Consider the following 19,138-nt stretch of genomic DNA (forward strand, 5'->3'; position numbering starts at 1 on the left):
CAATAGTATGATATGTTTGCATTGCAAATATGCGATTTGTGGACAGGGAAGTCATCACTGTGCACATGGAAGTCACTGCAATATCATAAGATTCTTGAAATTTGGTTTCTCTTCCGCCTCGGTTAGTAAGTTATTTTGCATCATCAACTGCCAGCATTTGCATTTAACAAAGGACAAGTGAAACCGTATTTTTAGGTTTCTGCATGAATCATCAAGAGTACGATGCTGCACAAGAGAAAATATCGTTAAAAAGACACACATCTTTTTTGTCAAACACGCGACTAAAAAGGATGAGAGTCGATGAACAAACAACTTTCAATACTAGAGAAAAGCATGAGCGTCATTGGTTGTTTTATTGAAAATAATCACGGTGTTTTAATAATTTTTTATTTTTATTTCAAAGCAGCTGGTAAACACAATATTTCAAACGAATTTTTGATTAAGCATTTGGTAGAATCATTCAGTGTTCACCGTCACATGCTGAAATAAGTGTTGAGGGAAAAGCACCCCGCCACCGCACATTTATCGCTAACTTTTGCAGCATGAAAATACGGAAAACTTGCTGTCTCTGTAATTAAATCTGATGACTCACATCATTCTAGCTAGCATCATAGCAACCGGTTACGGTTGAACTGAAGCTGGGTAATGTTTTATGCACCGTTTGGAAAGGAACGGGAGTGTTGTACGTTCTAACTAATTCAACCGATCAGTCGCGTTCTAATTGCACTGCACTTGCCGTGGCATTTGCTAAATTGAATGTGAGAAAAGTACTGTTCAACCGTTTCAACTCGAGAAACAAACTTTTATTGGAATATGCAGTAAAAACGCAGAGAACCTGTAGGTTAGTAGCTTTGGGGGCTGAATTAATTATAGCTTGAAAATAGTAATGGATGCTGTTCTTAGTTTTTTCCACAGTATTAGAGTAGAGGATGCCAGTTTTGTGACAGACAGACAGTTTCACGACTTGTATGTGGGAAGTATAAAATCGCGTGTGAAGCCACATCAGTTCGAAACGATAAAATGTGGGGATGCTAGAGTTTGTTCGGTTTGATTGGATCACTCCGAAAACACTCCGAGGACCTTGAACTCGGTCACTTGCCGAACAGCGGCGTTTAGCGTTGACGATGACGATGATGAGGGTTTGTCCGCAACATAAGACCCACGAGGCAATGGAGTTGGGTGGAGTAAATCGTTGGGGAAATGATTACGATGTTTTTATTCTGCTCTTTTTTGATGAATGAATGTAGGGTTGTTGTGTTCAGAAGGGTCTGAACAGGGGGGAGGGGGTGTTGAAAAGGCTACGGAATTTTGTGATTAGAGACTAGAATAGCGACTGCTTGAAGATGACAGAGTAACCACGTTGGCATGGAGTCGATTATTTCCTCGCTATGCAATCACCTTGGCTCGTGTGCCACCGTTTGGCGGAGTGTTTAATACATGCTAATTTTTTATGATAACAACAATGATCATACCTCAAAAGAAGGGAAATGTAATGATTATCATTCGACTATTGAATATCGGGGTTTTGCAATTTCCACGTAGCTTGTGGTTTTCCCTGCGGAAGTACCAGTTGGAACAACCTATGTGTTACAAACATTGCCAAACACCTTTCATGATGTTTTCTACAAATCACATACGGCACATTTTTTGCACAAGTAATTGCTTTTGAAAATTGTAGCTTTCTTTTCCAATGTGCTTTCTGTTCGGGTTGGTGATGCACGTGTACCGATAGTTGAAAGCTCCCCAACATTCGGTCAAACAACTGGGGGTTTTCGCAATTAGGATAGGCCATGGAACCCTCGAGCGGCTGTTATATGTCGAAAAGGAGTCATAAGGGGTTGAACGACACGCCGCACATTACATAAGAAGAGCTACACGCACCAAACGTATTAGAATTCATTCATGGTGCCTCCTTACATAGTGGGTGCCAACTAAGAATAATCAAATGTTTTGTGTATTTTATCGTCCCCCACTATTTTAAGAAGGTAAGGTAGCAAAAATAAAAAGTTTGATACAACTCAGTCTGTATATAAAAGTTTTTGAAACAAAAGAGAAGACACGTCAACGGAAGAACGCTTACCTTTAACCCTCTTCCGGTTTGCCTTGTCATCGAATGCTGCCCGAAGGGGTTGGCCGGTACGTTCACCATAAATTTCGTTGCAATTCCTTCTACCATCTATATAGTATTCGTCCGGGGATTGTCTTCGCCCAGAATGACGTGACCAGTTGTGTCCGTTGGGTTGTAAAACGACTATGAACTGTAGAAGCAGAACAACAACGCGAAGACAACGGCGGCGACTGCTCGTGATCAGTCAAAAGTACGTCGGTCGGCGGATATTTACACAGCAACGGTCGAATTTGGTCATCGGATTCTTTGTGATATTCTTGCCCATGAATCATTTCGTTTTCGGTTGTCCAATCGGTGTGTTGCACAGCGAGCTAATACAGGCGGAAGTGTTTAAAAATATAGTTAAAATGTATTTCATTATTCTAGGTATTAGCTTTTAAATAATGTAACCTGTGGAATTCGTTTCCGAAGACTTTAGAAACACGACTCTTATCATAAATAAATGTGAATTTTAGTCAAGTGCCGGTCCGTCCAGTGTAAAATCGTGAAAATATATAATTTCCAAAGTTTTCCCGTTGGCTGATCGTGAAACTACCTCACCATGACTGTGACCTACACGGCGGAGGTGGCCACCTGTCGGGGGTTCGGCTGCTTTCTCAAGCTGCTTGTCCGGTAAGTGTCCACCTTTGGAAAAAATAATTCCGTAAGGGAGAGCTGAAAGATGGTCTTTGTATTCGAGCAGCACTATAATTGTAACAATTATCAAAAAGTAAACAGTTAGTGATGTTGAAAGCGCTTTCCTGATGGAGAGCCTCTTTGCTTGAATAACGCGTGTCATTCTCGTCGTCGTTGCTAAACACAGAGTCATACCATATTTTCATTCAAATGATCCATCATTTCAAAGTGTGAAAATTAATACCTTTCTACCATCATGACTTCTTCTTCCTTATTATTCCTAACACCCCTAGAAAACTAGCACTGTTAATAGAATACAAAATACAAGTTCCTTGTGATAGCTGATACGAATACAAGTTCCTAGCCTATTGCTCATTCCACATTGTTCGAAGAATGAAACCAGGCATTATTAATCCATCCTGACACGAATAAACGTTCGACCCCGTGATGATGCTGCACGATGCTGCACTTTACAGCATTTTAAATTAATAACATTCTCATTATCGTGTGGTGGTGGTGGTTGATGAGATAGATTAGCATATTTAAATTGGTTGTCAAATAAAAACAGTTCGTTGGAAAAGGCCAAGTGACCTCACCCATAAAATACTGTTTCATGTACCTTGCCTTGATTTTAACTCGAAGGTCTTATCGGTGTTATCAGACCCACAGTCTGTCGCGTGTCAGCTAGATGTGATTTTTGGCGATTCTAAAAATGATAACTGATTCATACGACACCCCATACACATTACTCATGCTTTGTATGGACGGTGAGCAAATATTGGATTTTATTATGAAAATTGTATGAAATGCAAGGAAGCAGATAGAAGCACGATCCGCTTCGTCTGATTAGGTCAGCTTTGTCGGCTCGTTATCGCTTCAAGGTTGAGTGGAAACTGCAAATGTTGGCACGATCAAGCTAGTTTTTGTTGCTTTTCAACGGGCGGGAGAAATCCCAACGACCTTTACGGTCACTCTTCCGCTGGGAAGTGTGCTATTACGATTGTTTTCAACGATCCGAAGACATTACTCACGACAGTCTGTGTTACATTTACAGACCAGGATTTCTGAGTAATTTTTAAAGGCCTTTAATTTGTCCTTTAACTTGGGGAATTTCGCCTTTTCCATGGAAATAAGCTGAGCAGTCATCCGAAATAGACAAGATCCACTATTTCGCAACCTTCATCCAGCTGCAGCAATGCGAACCACATCCCCTCCCAATGTGGAGATTGTATTTTTAACATGACCCGACGAAAAAACGCCACTAATTCGCTATACGACCTACGCGGCGGACGCACGAGTCTTCTAACCGCCCGGTGCCTTTATTAGCTGGCGATGGCTAAGCAAACCGGTTCCATGACCTTTCCAAGCGGCCAGAGTTAGCCTTGAAGCATGGGAAATGGTTAGACTTTGGTAGAAGGTGTTACTCACGAACGTTTTCCTCGCGTAGCTGCTAAGAATGATGCCCAGCATAAATTATGCTTAGTAACTTCCACCACCACCCGGTGGGTTGGTCATGAAGAAGGTGTATGCTACATGGCTTAGGTGTTTTTGAAGGGGTTACTAGATCAAGACTTTAGTTGCGCTGTCATTGACATGCGACCCAGCTAGACATGGCGAGTTGAGAGGGAATTGCACTACAGTGATTATTTATGATGCCTTCCTGTTGCATCTTGGAAACATATCTCTTTCAATTTATTAATACTTTTTATTTGTTTTATGTTTTTCAGATGGCGTGGAAGTATCTACAAACTAGTATGGCTCGATTTAAGTTGCTTTCTGTTGCTGTACTATACACTAAATTTAACCTATCGCTTCGCCTTGTCCCAGGAACAAATGCAGTATGTATGCAGTATCCAAACTAGCCTACAAGCACTTAAATTCCAAGCATCCGTTTCTATGCTCTCGTTTTAGGATTTTTGAAGAAATCGTCAAATACTGTGCCACTTACAGCAACTTGATTCCGCTCTCGTTCGTGCTTGGTTTCTACGTCACTATTGTCATGACCCGCTGGTGGAACCAGTACACCAGCATACCTTGGCCGGACCCGATAGCCGTTTTCGTCAGTGCCAACATTCACGGCCAGGTAAATAGAAGCGGGAGGCAGGGGTTGGCCGCAGTCGATGCGGCGCCACGCGAATATTTCTCACGCTACGCCCGACCGGGAATCAAATCGATAATACTAACATTTCCACTTCCCACCCTTCATCGTAGATGGGAGTTTTCATTCATTTCTTGAACCCGGAATGCGTTGCTTTAATCTTTTCTCCGTTCGTCCCGAGGGCTAGACGTATGAAAGAAGAATGCTCCAGGGTATCCGATTGCAGTTTGATTTCATCACAAGTCATTAGTTTTCGGTTTTGTGGTCATTGCCCCATAATGTGTTCCAATATTTACACAGCTTTGCTAGGGAGAATTGTTTGCTAATCGTCGTCACGACATAAATAATCATTTTGATAGAGATAATTACCTCCCTTTGGTTTGAGAACGATTTTTCCAAGCCTGCGAATAGAAATAATTGTCCAACTCTTGTTCGTTTCTTTTTACAGGATGAACGTGGCCGTGTGATGCGTCGTACGATTATGCGTTATGTTTGCCTCTGCCTTACGATGGTGCTGACGAACATTTCTCCGCGAGTGAAGAAGCGCTTCCCGACGATCGAGCATCTCGTGGAGGCGGGTCTGCTAAACGACAACGAACATAAAATCATGTCCCACCTGAATCAGAAGTTTCCGCGCCACTCGAAACACTGGCTTCCGATCGTTTGGGCGGCCAGTATTGTCACACGAGCCCGCAAGGAGGGCCGCTGTCGAGACGATTTCGCATCGAAAACGATCATCGATGAGCTAAACAAATTTCGCGGTCAATGCGGGCTGCTCATCTCGTACGACACTATCAGTGTACCCCTCGTGTACACACAGGTCGTAACGTTGGCCGTGTACAGCTACTTCCTTACCTCTGTCATGGGCCAACAGTGGGTTCACACCAAGGAACTGGGTGAGGGCGTCGTGAACAAAATCGACCAATACTTCCCAATCTTCACCACGCTGCAGTTCTTCTTCTACATGGGCTGGCTGAAGGTGGCCGAATCTCTGATCAACCCGTTCGGAGAGGACGATGACGACTTCGAGGTGAATTGGATGGTGGACCGGAACCTACAGGTGTCTTACCTGATCGTTGACGAGATGCATCACGAGCATCCGGAGCTGCTGAAAGATCAGTATTGGGACGAGATCTCCCCGATCGAGCTGCCGCACACGGTTGCGTCGGCCGAAATACGTGAGGAACCCCCGCAACCCTCGACGGCCGACATCGTGGTGAAAAAGCGGGAGGCGGAGGTCATACCAGTCGTGCCGACCGCAATCCGCATCGACGAAATGGTCGGTAACAAGAACCAAGCGGTTGAGTATAACTTCCCCGACAAATCCAACGACGATGAGGTTAGCAAACGAGTGCAGCGATTACTGCAAATCCGCCTTCCGTTCATTATCTCTTCTTTTCGTACACCGGTTCCTAACGAACCGTTTCTAATACTGAACTTTAAACAAAAACGGGTGGAAGCCTCTAATTCGACGGTCTCTCTGATCGGTGATGGCACCTTTGTTTATCACTTATTGTAGCTTTATGCAGGCGTTCGTTGTTTTCAACGCCCTCTCATCACTAGCTCCAGTTGCAAGTTCACTGCAGTAATGCCGGTCCAGGTTGCGCGTACAGCCAACTCTCAAAAGTGCTCCGATCGTAAGATTACACCAAACTAAATTTCGCTCGTTTTCTTGGAATCCCCGGGAAGAAAGATGCACCTAATTCGAATGCACTCGCTTACTAATCTGGAATCCATTTCTAAAAAACTGCTCATGTCACTGTATGAGATGAAGAATGGTTTGTAATAGGCTAATAAGAACTAACATTAGAACAATTATGCACCTTTGTGTTGACTATGAAAGCTGACCAACCTCGAAGTGACATGAGCATCCTGCTAATTTTTTTCCCTCCTTTCCCGCTCCCTTGCACTATAGTTAAAGATGAAACGGGTTTCATTTCGTCCTTAAATAATAGATGCAATTTCCTTTTGGCACTAACTTAACCAGCTTTAAGGTGAAGGAATGTTGCTCGTCCCTATGCTTTTTGAAATGTTGTTATAAAATTTGGTGGATTTCTAAGGATAGATTACGATATTCGACTAATTTACTTTACAAACTATTTCAGAACGCTTAGTGGACGCGTAGCTTTCCCAGCTTTTTTCTTTATTCACTGTTTTCCTATAAACCGGTTAATATTACGATGATTCTCTTCAACAGATGGATGACAATGTTAGTGGCATTCATTTTAATGCAACTGATAAGCCTATGTATCGCGGTGGAAGCTCTGCGGCAAGTTTGGGCAGCGTAGTAGGTACGATGTCTCGGGTGAACACGGTCACGTCGGCTTTGAAGCGATTTTTCAGCAAGGACGAGTCGAGTCGCCCCAACAGTGCAACACCAGATGCAGGATCCGTACCGTTTAAATTCCCTGGTTCAGCCAGTTCTACTAACCTCATGGGAAGGGTGCCGGATCGAGCGATGGGTAGTATGCGCATCACAGACCAGGTGATCGAGGAGGTGGACGAGCAGCTAACCATCACGTCGATGCAGGGTAACAACGAATCTCGGCCAACTGCGGCCAGTCTTTTTGAAAATGGTCCACCGAAACCAAGTGATCCAGTCGATGTGCCACAGTCGGCGTACAATCGCACACAGTCCTCGGTGGCCCATGGATTTCCCTCCCAGTTGACGCCCCCCGGCCCGGATAACATGATGTCTGCGTCGGCACCGGAGACGGGACGGTTCGAGCACAATTTTGTGCCCCTCAGTCCCACCGATCCTGATGTGGTTCCAAATGTAGGCTCCTCGACGGGCATTAACAGTATGGTCGATGAAACGGATCGCGTTACCACAACGTACGAAAGCGAGGAGACCGAAAAGGAGCAAATGGAGCGCAAGACACGTTTGCTGGCACGTTCGATCAGTAAACAGGCTACTTTGGGTATAATCAATACCGACATGCTGCTCGAGGAGCTTACTAGGAGCACGGGTGATCTCGATTCGGAACGGAAACCTCCGCATAGCACACCCGATGGAGCGACGTCCGATACGAACAGTAACGTCGATACAACCTTATGATTCTACGTGTCTGACGCAGAAGATAGTTTCATTGAGGTAACCGTGAAGGAAGACAGCGCAGAAAGATAGCATCTTTAGCACTGGATTGTGCATCTTCCCGTTCGTGGATGGAACTGGAATTAGAGATAATTGCATACCCTCAACATGCACACAATTCATACGAAACACAACTGCACAAAACAAATGCCAAAACGAACTGCTACGTTCGTTCACGATAAATCTCCTTCGCTCGACAGTCGTGCTATCCAACAAACACACGTTCCGCATGTTCTCTAGTTTGTAAGTTTTTTCTAAACACAACCCTCCGTGGAAGAATACTTTAGGGTAAGTTTTAAACTTTCCACTCGACTCCAGAGACATTTACAGCTGTTCAGAACAGAGACTCTACTCCCAACAGTATTTGTTTTCGCTTTTCGTCAGCCCGAGTTAATGATTTATGAGGACAAAATTACTAATGAGCAGGCCAAACATAATTTTGCACATCGCATTCTAAGCTTTTGGTATTGAGTAAAGTATAATCTGTTCGATTCATGTGAAGTTATGAATAAGAAGAGAAAATGGTGGCCTAGATAGAAAAAGAATGCGCCTTAAGTGTTAGCCTTCTCAAATGGTTTAGCTCTCGGTTGCCAGAACCAAGTGAAATGATCGTCAACGTTTATATTTATAGCTGTGTAATTTTACAGATATTCATGTCTAACGTTTAATCATGTTCTACAGCTTTTTGGGGCAAGTTAAAGTATGTTAAGTTTAATATCAATGTAAGGAGGAGAACGCTTAACAAAAGACACCTATAATAATTATGAACAGGAAACATTTTTGTCGAAATTTTATGAAAATAAACTTAATTCTACAAAGTTATCAACAAATCCCATAGTTTCTCAACAACCGATCAATAAAACCTTACGAAACTACTTAATCTAAAGTTTTCCATTCCTACAGATTGCAATCCAACTTGAACGTTGGTATATTTACTCATTGAGGATGTGGTTAGGATACGGTTTTTAAAATATTTTTAAAAATTTCATGCTGCCAGTTTTCAGTTCCTTCATAAAGACTCTGCTGTAAGCATGAGCTGGGTTCACGTGCAAACTCCCAACACCTAGCAACTGACAGCCAACCAAGATCTATACATAGTAAAGAGATTCATTATTTGCTCCATGTTTGACAGAAAATCTTAATAAAGTGATAGATTTTTGCAAACAACGAGTTTCTTTTAAGTTATTCGGTTATTCGGAGTATATGCTGGTAAGTTGAGCAACGTTATTGCTACTTGTTTGTTAACATTTTGTGAAGCAACTGTCAAAACATCGTTGAAGAAAAAAGCAATGACCTCTTTCTTGCACAGATCTTGGCTTCAGCTTTCAAAGGCCGGTAAACGCATGCTCTATCGATTCGACCCGTCTAATTTCAGTCTTTCGCGGAACTCTCACGGCACATCATCGCATCACCGATTTCTTGCGCGCCCGGAGGCATTTCTCTAATTTCCATAAATCGGTAAGCTATTGAGTAATCTTCCATGCCTCTAAACACTTCTCCTGTTGTCAATAATACCATAAATACGCGTACCACGAGAGCCGCGAGATTGTGTTGGGTGTTGGTTTACAGGCTTTGATGTGATAAGTAAAATGGATCTGCGTTTGTAATTCGTTGCTTCGTTTATTTTACAGGAATAAGGATCAGCTGCAATGGCACTAAGCCGTATCTATACAGCAAAGTTGGCCTGTGCTACCAATAAGGTGAGTAGCAGTAAAAATTCAACGTAGGGAAAGTTTGAAGAGTCATGGTCAGCCGCTAACGCCATCGTCATCAGCATCTTCATCACCATCCGTCCACGTTGCGACATATACGTCTGAGGCGCTTGCCCAGGGCTGGATGTAGCTATATCTCGAAATGTGTACCTTTAGTGGCCTGTAGAGAAATTCCCCCATATTGACTGAAAAGTGCCCCACTGAATGAAGTCTCAAAAAGAATTCCCTAGCACGTAAAACGCCCCTAAAGTTCGTAACACTTTTCAGCCAACCGCGTGTGTGTTCGTGTGTGCGTGCCTGTGATTCCTTTAAGAACTATAAAAATCTCCGCGGTAACAAGCGGAAGGAACACGAAGCTGTTTGGAACGGTCGATTTTCGCACGTTACGTAATCGCGTGAGGGGCCCGATTGGTGGCTAATTATTGGACACACAAATGCGAACACCCAAAAGGCGCCAACATACTTGGGAAAACTTTTTCATGATTACGGAAAGTGTACTATCATGTGTATGTACGAAAAAAAGCAGCAGGTCGTCGCCTCATCATGCAATCGTGTTGCGAATCTTCGGGTCATACAATCGATTCACTATGAAAACGTGGAATGTAATTGTAACATATAGAAATGCTAATCTAGCTAGTTTTAAAGCTCCTTTAATCGAAGGGATCAGCTGAATGATTATGTGATATTTTCTAGGGGTGTTGATGAAACAGCGTAGCCTTAGCAAACACAGGCTCTATTCAGTGTCAGTGTCTTATGCAGTAATGTTCTCTGCATGCCAGAAGTAAGTGTGAAAACAAAACGAAAATAAGGACAAGTGGAAAACACTCTTGCCGTGGAGGAAAATTGTGTCGTCATTTGACGCAATCGAATGTCATTGGTCTCTTCTCTATCCCCTACGTAACTTCCTTGTATAAATATAAACGTGCAAACACGGTCAAACGTGTAGGTTAAAGGATAGTGTTAGGTGAAAAAACGTATTAGATAACCATGCCGCGGGTTGACTATACTAAATCACAGTTCCCATAGTATCCTTGGAGGGCGACGAAGAGAAGTTTCTTTTTTAATTTATCGTCCTACCTCATCTGAGCAACTTTCCCAAATATAAAAGTCACGAAAAAACACTTGAGGATTTACGGTAAACACAATTTCGAATAAATTGGAATGGTCAAACGAAGGGGCTTGTCTTGAAGCCGTATCGGAATTTGAACTTGAACATTTCCAATTCAAATGTCTGCAAAGGGTTCCACCAAGCAGAACGAAAGACCATGGATAGGTGTTCGTAAGAAAAATTGTATTTTACTTGGCAACATTCGTTTAGCGATAGTATAAGCGTTTGCGCCAAAAACAGTCGAATGAAACAACGAATGGATCCTTTTCCCTATCCCAATGCATCTCTATCGTTTTCCGTATGTACGTAGCACTATCTCCGTTTTTTCAGCATTGGCTCTGTCCGGCGATAAGGTCGGCCTATCAACAATTCCTCTCACACGGGGTTTAAGCTAGGGATTGCGTAGCTTGTCCACTACAAAATACTCGCACAGACACGACAGAGTAAAACGATTCTATTGCGGGGCACGATCAGGTGATCACGACCTTTGCCTTAGCTAAAGAGGATGGGGCTTGGTTTGATAGACCACGCTGCATGTCGTCATATAGGGAATCTCAGCATGGTAGGAATTGGAGCTTATTTGGAACGTAAGCAATTTGATTGCTGCTCAACTTTATGCCTACGGTTGCGTATTCATGCCGTTGAGCTGTACTTGCGGATGACATTGCACATGGAGGTCTTGCTAAGGACAACCCCGTCAGTACAACGTCATTGAACGCACGTGAATCTTATTGCATGGTACGCGAAAACAGTATGCTGTAGAAGGTACTCTTCCTTCAGGCATGTTGCCAGCCTCTTACCGCTTCCCCCATCATTCCTAATACTATTCGGTAAGAGTCGCTTCCGCGAGATTTCTTTTGCCTATATTTAGCTTTACTCGTTCTAAAGCCAAAGTGGTAACAGTTGCCGGTTGGGAACCTATTTACGTCCCAGAACGAATATCAGAAGCGGTTTCGATCGATCGGCATCAAGAACTAGTCAGCCCATGCCGGTGCTTTTACCCAAGCACTGTTGGGTAATCGATGTTACATCACGTGTCGTTTTTTCTGACCTGTTTTGTGCTTTTTAATGAGCGGACGGTACTGTCTGGACTTTAAAGTTTGAAGTGCGTTAGGCTTTGGTAACTTAAGCTTCAGAGACCTTACAAAATTTATCCTATTGGAAACCTGAAAGCCTTTGACTGTGTGTGTAGGTTTGGATGATTTTACTAGCATTTTACGACAGTTTCATTTGGACATTTTCGAGAACGGCTAATAAACCGGTTTTTGGTCACTCGATGGAGTACTACACAGTGCTTTCGACAGCCGTGGTGGCTTTTTGAGTCTTTCAATAGAACTCGCGATTCACAACCGGACATTTGTTTTCTCAAGATCATTTTCAAACAGGTTTTCAAACATTTTTTACACTTACACAGTGTTTTCTACCAGGTATCTAGATATGTTTACCCAAAGGGAAGGTTATGTCAGGGTCGTGCCGAGGATGTTCGCTTACATGCAGTGCGTCAACAGTTTGGCAAGATAAGTAGCATCGAAGCGCGAGTTTAAACGAAGATAATAATGAATAGACACAGTGTAAATGAAATTCTTCTGTGTTCTCTGGAATACTTTAAGATAACGATAAGCTACGTCAATAGCGAAAATAATATCTGCAAAATAAACGCCAGCTCAAGCGAACCCTCTACCACCATTGTTTTGCGAAATACTGTTGAAAATGTTCTTTGAGGGTGTGTTATTTGTACAAAACGAGAAAAAGACTCTCATAAACTCTGATTTTTTCCGCACCATACTTTGGTTGCAGAGGATCGATCCAATATCTAATTATAGTAGCGTTGGGTTGTCGTGGGCAACCAAAGCACCGACACAGAGTTACGCGTGAAGGAAAAATCGTCGAGTGACTGAAGTACCTGTTCGTAATCTTTTTTTATTTGTCCGTAGCCCATCTTACATCTCATTGGCTTTTGTTCATTGTTGTGCGTCAAATTGAACATCCCATGCGCTGTCGACGTAAATGAGCCTACAAGCATAACCAAGTGGAAGAGTTGGTTGTTAATCATGCTGTTGTTATTTCCCTCTCTTTGCAGAATGTCCTGCCAGCGATCGCTACCTTCGTGCGCAATGCATCCGACAGCACAGACCTGAAGGCTATTCTGACGGAAAAGGTACCGAAGGAGCAGGAGCGTATCAAGAACTTCCGCAAGCAGCATGGCGGAACGAAAGTGGGCGAAGTCACCGTCGATATGGTAAGTTTTCTGTCGTCGGCCACATTGTTTTCTGCAGCCAATTGGTTTTTTTGATTTCGTTTTGAAGGACGCTCGGAAAGGGATAGTTATTTCAACAACGGGAAAAGAAGGTTAAATTTAGCAATCGTGAAGGTTGAATGCACCCTCAAGCATGTATTGCACTTGTAGAACGACACGGTAATGCCTTGATCTTTTTGACCTGATGGCTTTAAAGTTACCAAACGAAATTTCTCCCCAACGACAGGGGATTCTGCTGCTTCCCCCGTCGTGCGCGGCATGCGCGTGTTCGGCGGAGATCGTTTGAGATCATCAGACGGCGTCGGGAGCGACGAGGGTTAATTGAGTTAAACGACTACTATCAAATTGCGGCACGGGAGCAATTGATTGAGCGACAGTGTTTGACTACCGCAACCCATCGTGGCGGGCCATTACAGCTGGACAAGTGCTGGCGTGTAAGTGTCACTGTTTTGTTCCGGTCGAATGATTTTTTCCCCCTGGTGGAAGTACCACTGGAGTGTGTCATATATATCGAGTGATTGGTTTGCGAGGGTGAAGAAGTGGTGCATGGCTAGCTTGGATGATGCTTTTCGATCAACACAGACCCACGCTTATACTGTAACGAGGATCAACGAGGGGGGGTTTTGCGTGACGATTTTTTTCATTCTGTTTTCTTTTTCTATTAAATTGCATAACAAGGAGGACATGTTCAAAGGCAGTAGCATAGTAGCAGCCAGACATATTATGAAACACATTTAAAAATAAGAATCAATTTGTCTTAAGATTATTTCAAAGCTTAATTAGTAGAAGCCGCTTTCCCATGGTTCGATTCATTTCAACCTTTGTCGGTTGTTGTCGTTTTGGTCATTTTACCTTAACTGCGGCTGTAACCATTATATTGCTCATCATTAGGGTGGTTGTAGGTTGCCACAATGACAAGCTAAAATGCATTAGGGGAAGCGGATAGCAAACATGTCGAGTGTATCACGTGTTAGCTTAAGCGGGTAGAAAAAATCACCTCCCCACTGCTCTTTTCCGGTTTGACATTGCTAACCGGTTTTACAACGGTCACCGAACGTTGCGGTACATATGAGATTCTTGACTCTGTTTACGTTAGCATTCGAATGTTTCATAATATACTATTGACCGTTGAAACCTTTTCGTGCATTTTCCATCGGATAAAGTACAAGTAAAATGTTCAAATGTTACGAGGAAACTATTGGGTTCATGAGTCACTCGCGTTTTTTTTGCATCAAGCAACGACGTGTTCATATGTGCACCCTTTTGCAGTGCATTGTAATTACCTTTTGCGTTTCGTGTAATCATTGCCAACAGCGACTATTTTATGTGGCCTTTTGCACTAGACTTGTACACGCAGTCGGTCTAAGTATCGCTTTGAAGCACCTGCGTGTGACTAGTGATAACGTTTGCTCTTGAAACGACTGGCCTCCCCAAATGCTCTTCTAGGCCAGAGATAAAGCAGCGATTGACCTTCAGTTAATATATGTTGCGCATCCTAAAACATTTCAGAAAATGTCTATAGCAAAGTTGTTATCAGGGGGTTGTTAGTTTTGACACTTGCGTTTTTATCGCTTTTTCTCCATGATGAATTCGTCAAATGACGATTTTTTTGCGTTTGTTTTACTGGCAATGATTACGAGAACAAGTCACGTGGTCCGGTGGAATGTTTGTTTCCGGTCGATGTAGTAGGTTTAAAATCGGGCTAACATTGTTCTCTCATTAGCAAGTAGAGGTTCAATTTCGCTAATGAATATGTCGCGACAGATTTTGTATGTTTTAAAATTATTTGCAGGTCACTAATACGCCGCTGCGGGTGTGACTGGCGTATGCATTTCCACCTGTAGTAGATCCATCATCTAGAACAGCAAGAAAAATCCAAGTGTGTACCGTCTGTGACATCACAGCGGCTAATGTGTGGCTTATGCGGTCGAAACCGTCAGCTGACCATAACCGGAGATAACTGAACTTGACGGTCGGACGATGACGGCGGCCGCGTGGAAGCTTACCCGGGGGCCGACCTTAAATCGTCTGTCGGGGGTTTCTTTCTGTGTGTTCGTGATCGCGCCTTTTGGGTGGCGATAGCTTCACGCGCGCCCCTCGAGGAGCTAATGAAGTCAAGTTCAATAACGTGCCAAGGCGACTCCGATTCGAGGTTTCCTATCGCATTCTCTCCACCAAGCTTTAAATATTGCTGGAGGAGATCATTTGTAGATGTCTGGCACAATTCAATGATGTGTCTGGACCAAGGAAGGGACCGAAAAGGATGGGTTAGTGTGTTAATTCATAATTGACCCCGCTTCCACATTGGCAATAGGTGGCTTTTTCTTTCACTGCTCGTTCACGCCATGTGGTTAGAGTCAACTTTTCTGTTGTACTAGAGAAAGTATATTTTGTGTTTGTTAAACACCAACATCTCATCGATAACGGGGAAAGCCTGGCGTATTAGTTAACGACTTTAGGTGTTAAAAACTGAGTGCTTGTGATGGTCACCACCACCACCCCTTCTGGCACGTCACATGAGCGAATAAGAAAAAAAGAGCGATTAAATCTTATCAACAAATTCATTTCCTTTTTTTTTGTCAAAAACCTTCTCATGTTCTTGTGTTTCTTTTTCTTCGATTGGATCTTTCTAGATGTACGGTGGTATGCGTGGAATCAAGGGGCTGGTGTGCGAGACCTCCGTGCTTGACCCCGATGAGGGCATCCGCTTCCGTGGGCTGTCGATCCCCGAATGCCAGCAGGTGCTCCCGAAGGCTCCAGGTAGGGTAATATGTGCTACAAACGACAGTTTTTCTTCTTCTGCATGGCGTAACAACCGTCTTGGTCATATGCCTGGCCGTTAAGGGCTTACTAGACTTGTTCCCTTTTTAAGTTCATTGCCACGCCGATTCGAGAAGCCACGCCGTCGAGGTGGTGAGCCCCCCAGCGCTAATGGGCCGATTTTCTAACCGGCGCTACCGCTCGGCTGTCGCAGACCTCGAAATTGTAAATCACTTGAAATCATTTGCAATTTGAATTTAGTTTTGGCTAGAAGTAAGAGATATGTCTTACTTCAAATTACATTTACGAGACACTTCAAAAAAAAAGTTCAAAAGACATGCGATTTTTAAACAAAAATCATAAACGTAATTTCTTTTCAATGGTCGCAGCAGGCGGTTAGGTAATCACTTGTTCATCTTGTGTGTCTCGTGCTTGTCATACTACCGCGAACACATTTATCGATGCCAAGTTCACGTGAAGTAATTTACTAGTACCGAGTCGTTGTGTCACCTAGTGCTGGTCGTGACTTCATGATTTTGCTGCCTCAAGCACTCGACACGGTCGGTGTCAATCGTTCGCTCACGGTTGCCGCCTCAGATGTCATGAAGGACGTACGTAAAATGCGTTGGGATGCAATCGTTCTTCGACGACTGGACCCCGGCGTAGTAATATTATTATTTTGCGGTGTTTTGCTCTAGGGAACAAGTCGTCCTTGGCCTTTGTTGGATGCATTGTGTACATCAAAGAAGAAAAATGAAAACCTCTGTGTATGTTTCTTTTGTTTAATATATCGTTTTTATTTATACAGGTGGTCAGGAACCACTGCCGGAGGGTCTGTTCTGGCTGCTGATTACCGGTGATGTCCCGTCGAAGGCGCAGGTTGATGCGTTGTCCCGCGAGTGGGCCAACCGCGCTGCCCTCCCTTCGCACGTCGTTACGATGTTGAACAACATGCCAGCGACGTTGCACCCGATGTCGCAGCTGTCCTGCGCCGTGACCGCACTCAACCATGAGAGCAAATTCGCCAAGGCGTACTCGGAAGGTGTGCACAAGAGCAAGTACTGGGAGTACGTGTACGAGGACAGCATGGACCTGATCGCGAAGCTGCCCGTCATCGCCGCCACCATCTACCGCAACACGTACCGGGATGGAAAGGGCATCGGTGCCATCGACCCCAAGAAGGATTGGTCGGCCAACTTCACCAAGATGTTGGGCTACGAGGACGAGAAGTTCACGGAGCTGATGCGTCTGTACCTGACGATCCACAGCGATCACGAGGGCGGCAATGTGTCGGCTCACACCGTCCATCTGGTCGGTTCGGCCCTGAGCGACCCCTACCTCTCGTTTGCCGCCGGCATGAACGGTCTCGCTGGTCCGCTGCACGGTCTCGCCAACCAGGAGGTGCTCGTGTGGCTGCAGAAGCTGCGCAAGGAGCTCGGCGACAATGCCAGCGAGGACAAGGTGAAGGAGTTCATCTGGAAGACGCTCAAGTCGGGCCAGGTCGTGCCCGGCTACGGTCATGCCGTCCTGCGCAAGACCGACCCGCGCTACACCTGCCAGCGCGAGTTCGCCCTCAAGCACCTGCCCAACGACCCGCTGTTCGGACTGGTTTCGAACATCTACAAGGTCGTCCCACCAATCCTGACCGAGCTCGGCAAGGTCAAGAACCCGTGGCCGAACGTAGACGCCCACTCCGGTGTGCTGCTCCAGTACTACGGCCTGAAGGAGATGAACTACTACACCGTGCTGTTCGGTGTGTCGCGTGCCCTCGGCGTGCTGGCCTCGCTGGTGTGGGACCGCGCCCTTGGTCTCCCGATCGAGCGCCCCAAGTCGATGTCGACCGATGGACTGATGAAGGCCACTGGCGCTAAGTAAATTCCCACACCCACCGCCTCCCCTTCAACGCCACCCAAAAACACAACACACATCCTTTGCACTCGTAATCATAAGATTCATCGAAAAGAGTAATTTAAATACACCTTCGCAACATATGTACACATACACTACACACACACAAATACACACAAACTACCTGCTCGCCCGCCTTCCTGCGTCCACGTTACAATCCCCTCAGCCCCACTCCTTCCTTAGCGGAAAACCCGAGCAAGCGATATTATTATTTAACGCTCGGCAAAGAAGCACCGAATCGATGTCACCCTGGGACGATTTAGTGGAGGGAAGTATCAACTTGCAACCAAAAACTACCAAACTCTGAGATAATACCTGATTAACGAAAAGAAAAGTGAACAAAAAAGCACTTAACAAACTTAAAACGTTGTAGCTTTTAAAAGTAAACTATTGTGCAAACAACCGAAAGCTTAATGGAAACAACATTGAACAGGACGAGAACAAACGATAATTACATGCTAATAATAATGATGTCGCTCTCTCGTAGAGAGTGACGCAAAACCAATCAAAACCTCCCTATCTCGAGTCTGCGGATTGAAACGAAACGACATAGGAAAGGAGAACGAGATCCTTTTCCGGAAAGAAGTTGTTCTGTGTGTGTGTGTATGTTGGGAGGGGGCTCGTATGGGATGCGCACGCAGTTGGCCAGTCTCGGTGGAGTTGTTGGAGTTGATGCAGTGTATCTATGGAGGGAAACAAGTAGATGAATTACTGGATCCGAATAATATTTAACTAGAAGCCAAGCCCAAGTTTCTAGGGGTAGTGTTCATTAAAGTAGCGACCAGGTCGACCAGGAGCGATAATATCGTTTGTAGGGGATAGTTGTGTTCCTTTACCACTTGTGTACTCAACTCTTCTTGGACGCACGCCACACGGCGTGTCTTAGTCAAATAGTTTCGTCCTTCGTTTCGCGCCTGGCGAGAATCGTGAACCCCTAATGCATTATTTGGTTTTAAGCACCGTTTATGAACTTAATTAGCTTAAAAAGATTGAATTTAGATTGCTCGGCTTTGTTTCTCTTTCTTAGTATACTTCGTTGATGTACAAGGTGCGTGTGTGTATTTTTATGCTTGTGAAAATGGGTTTTTGTGATGCAGTACAATGCAGGTCAGGTAACAAACTAGTAGAAGATGATTTTTTTCATTGAACCGATGTTGGAACGTGTTCGGATGTCTATTTGTGCTGCTTGTGTTTGTACCATTTATAGTAGGATATTGACAAATGATGTTTTTAATTTATTGGATTTGAGAAAATAAGACACGTGCTTCAATGGCATCAACTCTGAGGAACTGTCTTTGGCCTCCGTACAAATAAACTGCACTTTCATTCGCAGAAATACACCTGCATTTGGTTCTCATCCTTCTTCACGATACACTTCGAGTGTTATAATGATATGATATTACTTCTTTCGGTAAAAATGAATGACTTGGGCTGATGAAGTCCAAAAACTTAAGGCAC

The 19,138-nt window shown here is 44.2% G+C and overlaps 2 protein-coding genes across 2 annotated transcripts; both read left to right on the forward strand.

The window, feature by feature from the left end:
* The first annotated feature begins 2,557 nt into the window (after positions 1–2,557).
* Positions 2,558–8,650, forward strand: LOC131289812 (bestrophin-4-like). The gene is made up of 5 exons (XM_058319145.1): positions 2,558–2,740; positions 4,471–4,581; positions 4,655–4,826; positions 5,290–6,180; positions 7,039–8,650. Exons 1-5 carry the CDS (start codon positions 2,670–2,672, stop codon positions 7,897–7,899), a joined length of 2,106 nt encoding a protein of 701 aa, XP_058175128.1. The 5' UTR covers positions 2,558–2,669; the 3' UTR covers positions 7,900–8,650.
* A 660-nt stretch (positions 8,651–9,310) lies between these two features.
* Positions 9,311–17,842, forward strand: LOC131289711 (probable citrate synthase 2, mitochondrial). Its single transcript, XM_058319012.1, has 5 exons — positions 9,311–9,393; positions 9,567–9,635; positions 12,836–12,994; positions 15,646–15,772; positions 16,581–17,842. Exons 2-5 carry the CDS (start codon positions 9,585–9,587, stop codon positions 17,645–17,647), a joined length of 1,404 nt encoding a protein of 467 aa, XP_058174995.1. The 5' UTR covers positions 9,311–9,393; positions 9,567–9,584; the 3' UTR covers positions 17,648–17,842.
* Positions 17,843–19,138: the final 1,296 nt, after the last annotated feature.

The sequence above is a fragment of the Anopheles ziemanni genome, chromosome 3 (genome assembly GCF_943734765.1).
Source record: "Anopheles ziemanni chromosome 3, idAnoZiCoDA_A2_x.2, whole genome shotgun sequence".
In the NCBI taxonomy this organism is placed as follows: Eukaryota; Metazoa; Arthropoda; class Insecta; order Diptera; family Culicidae; genus Anopheles; species Anopheles ziemanni.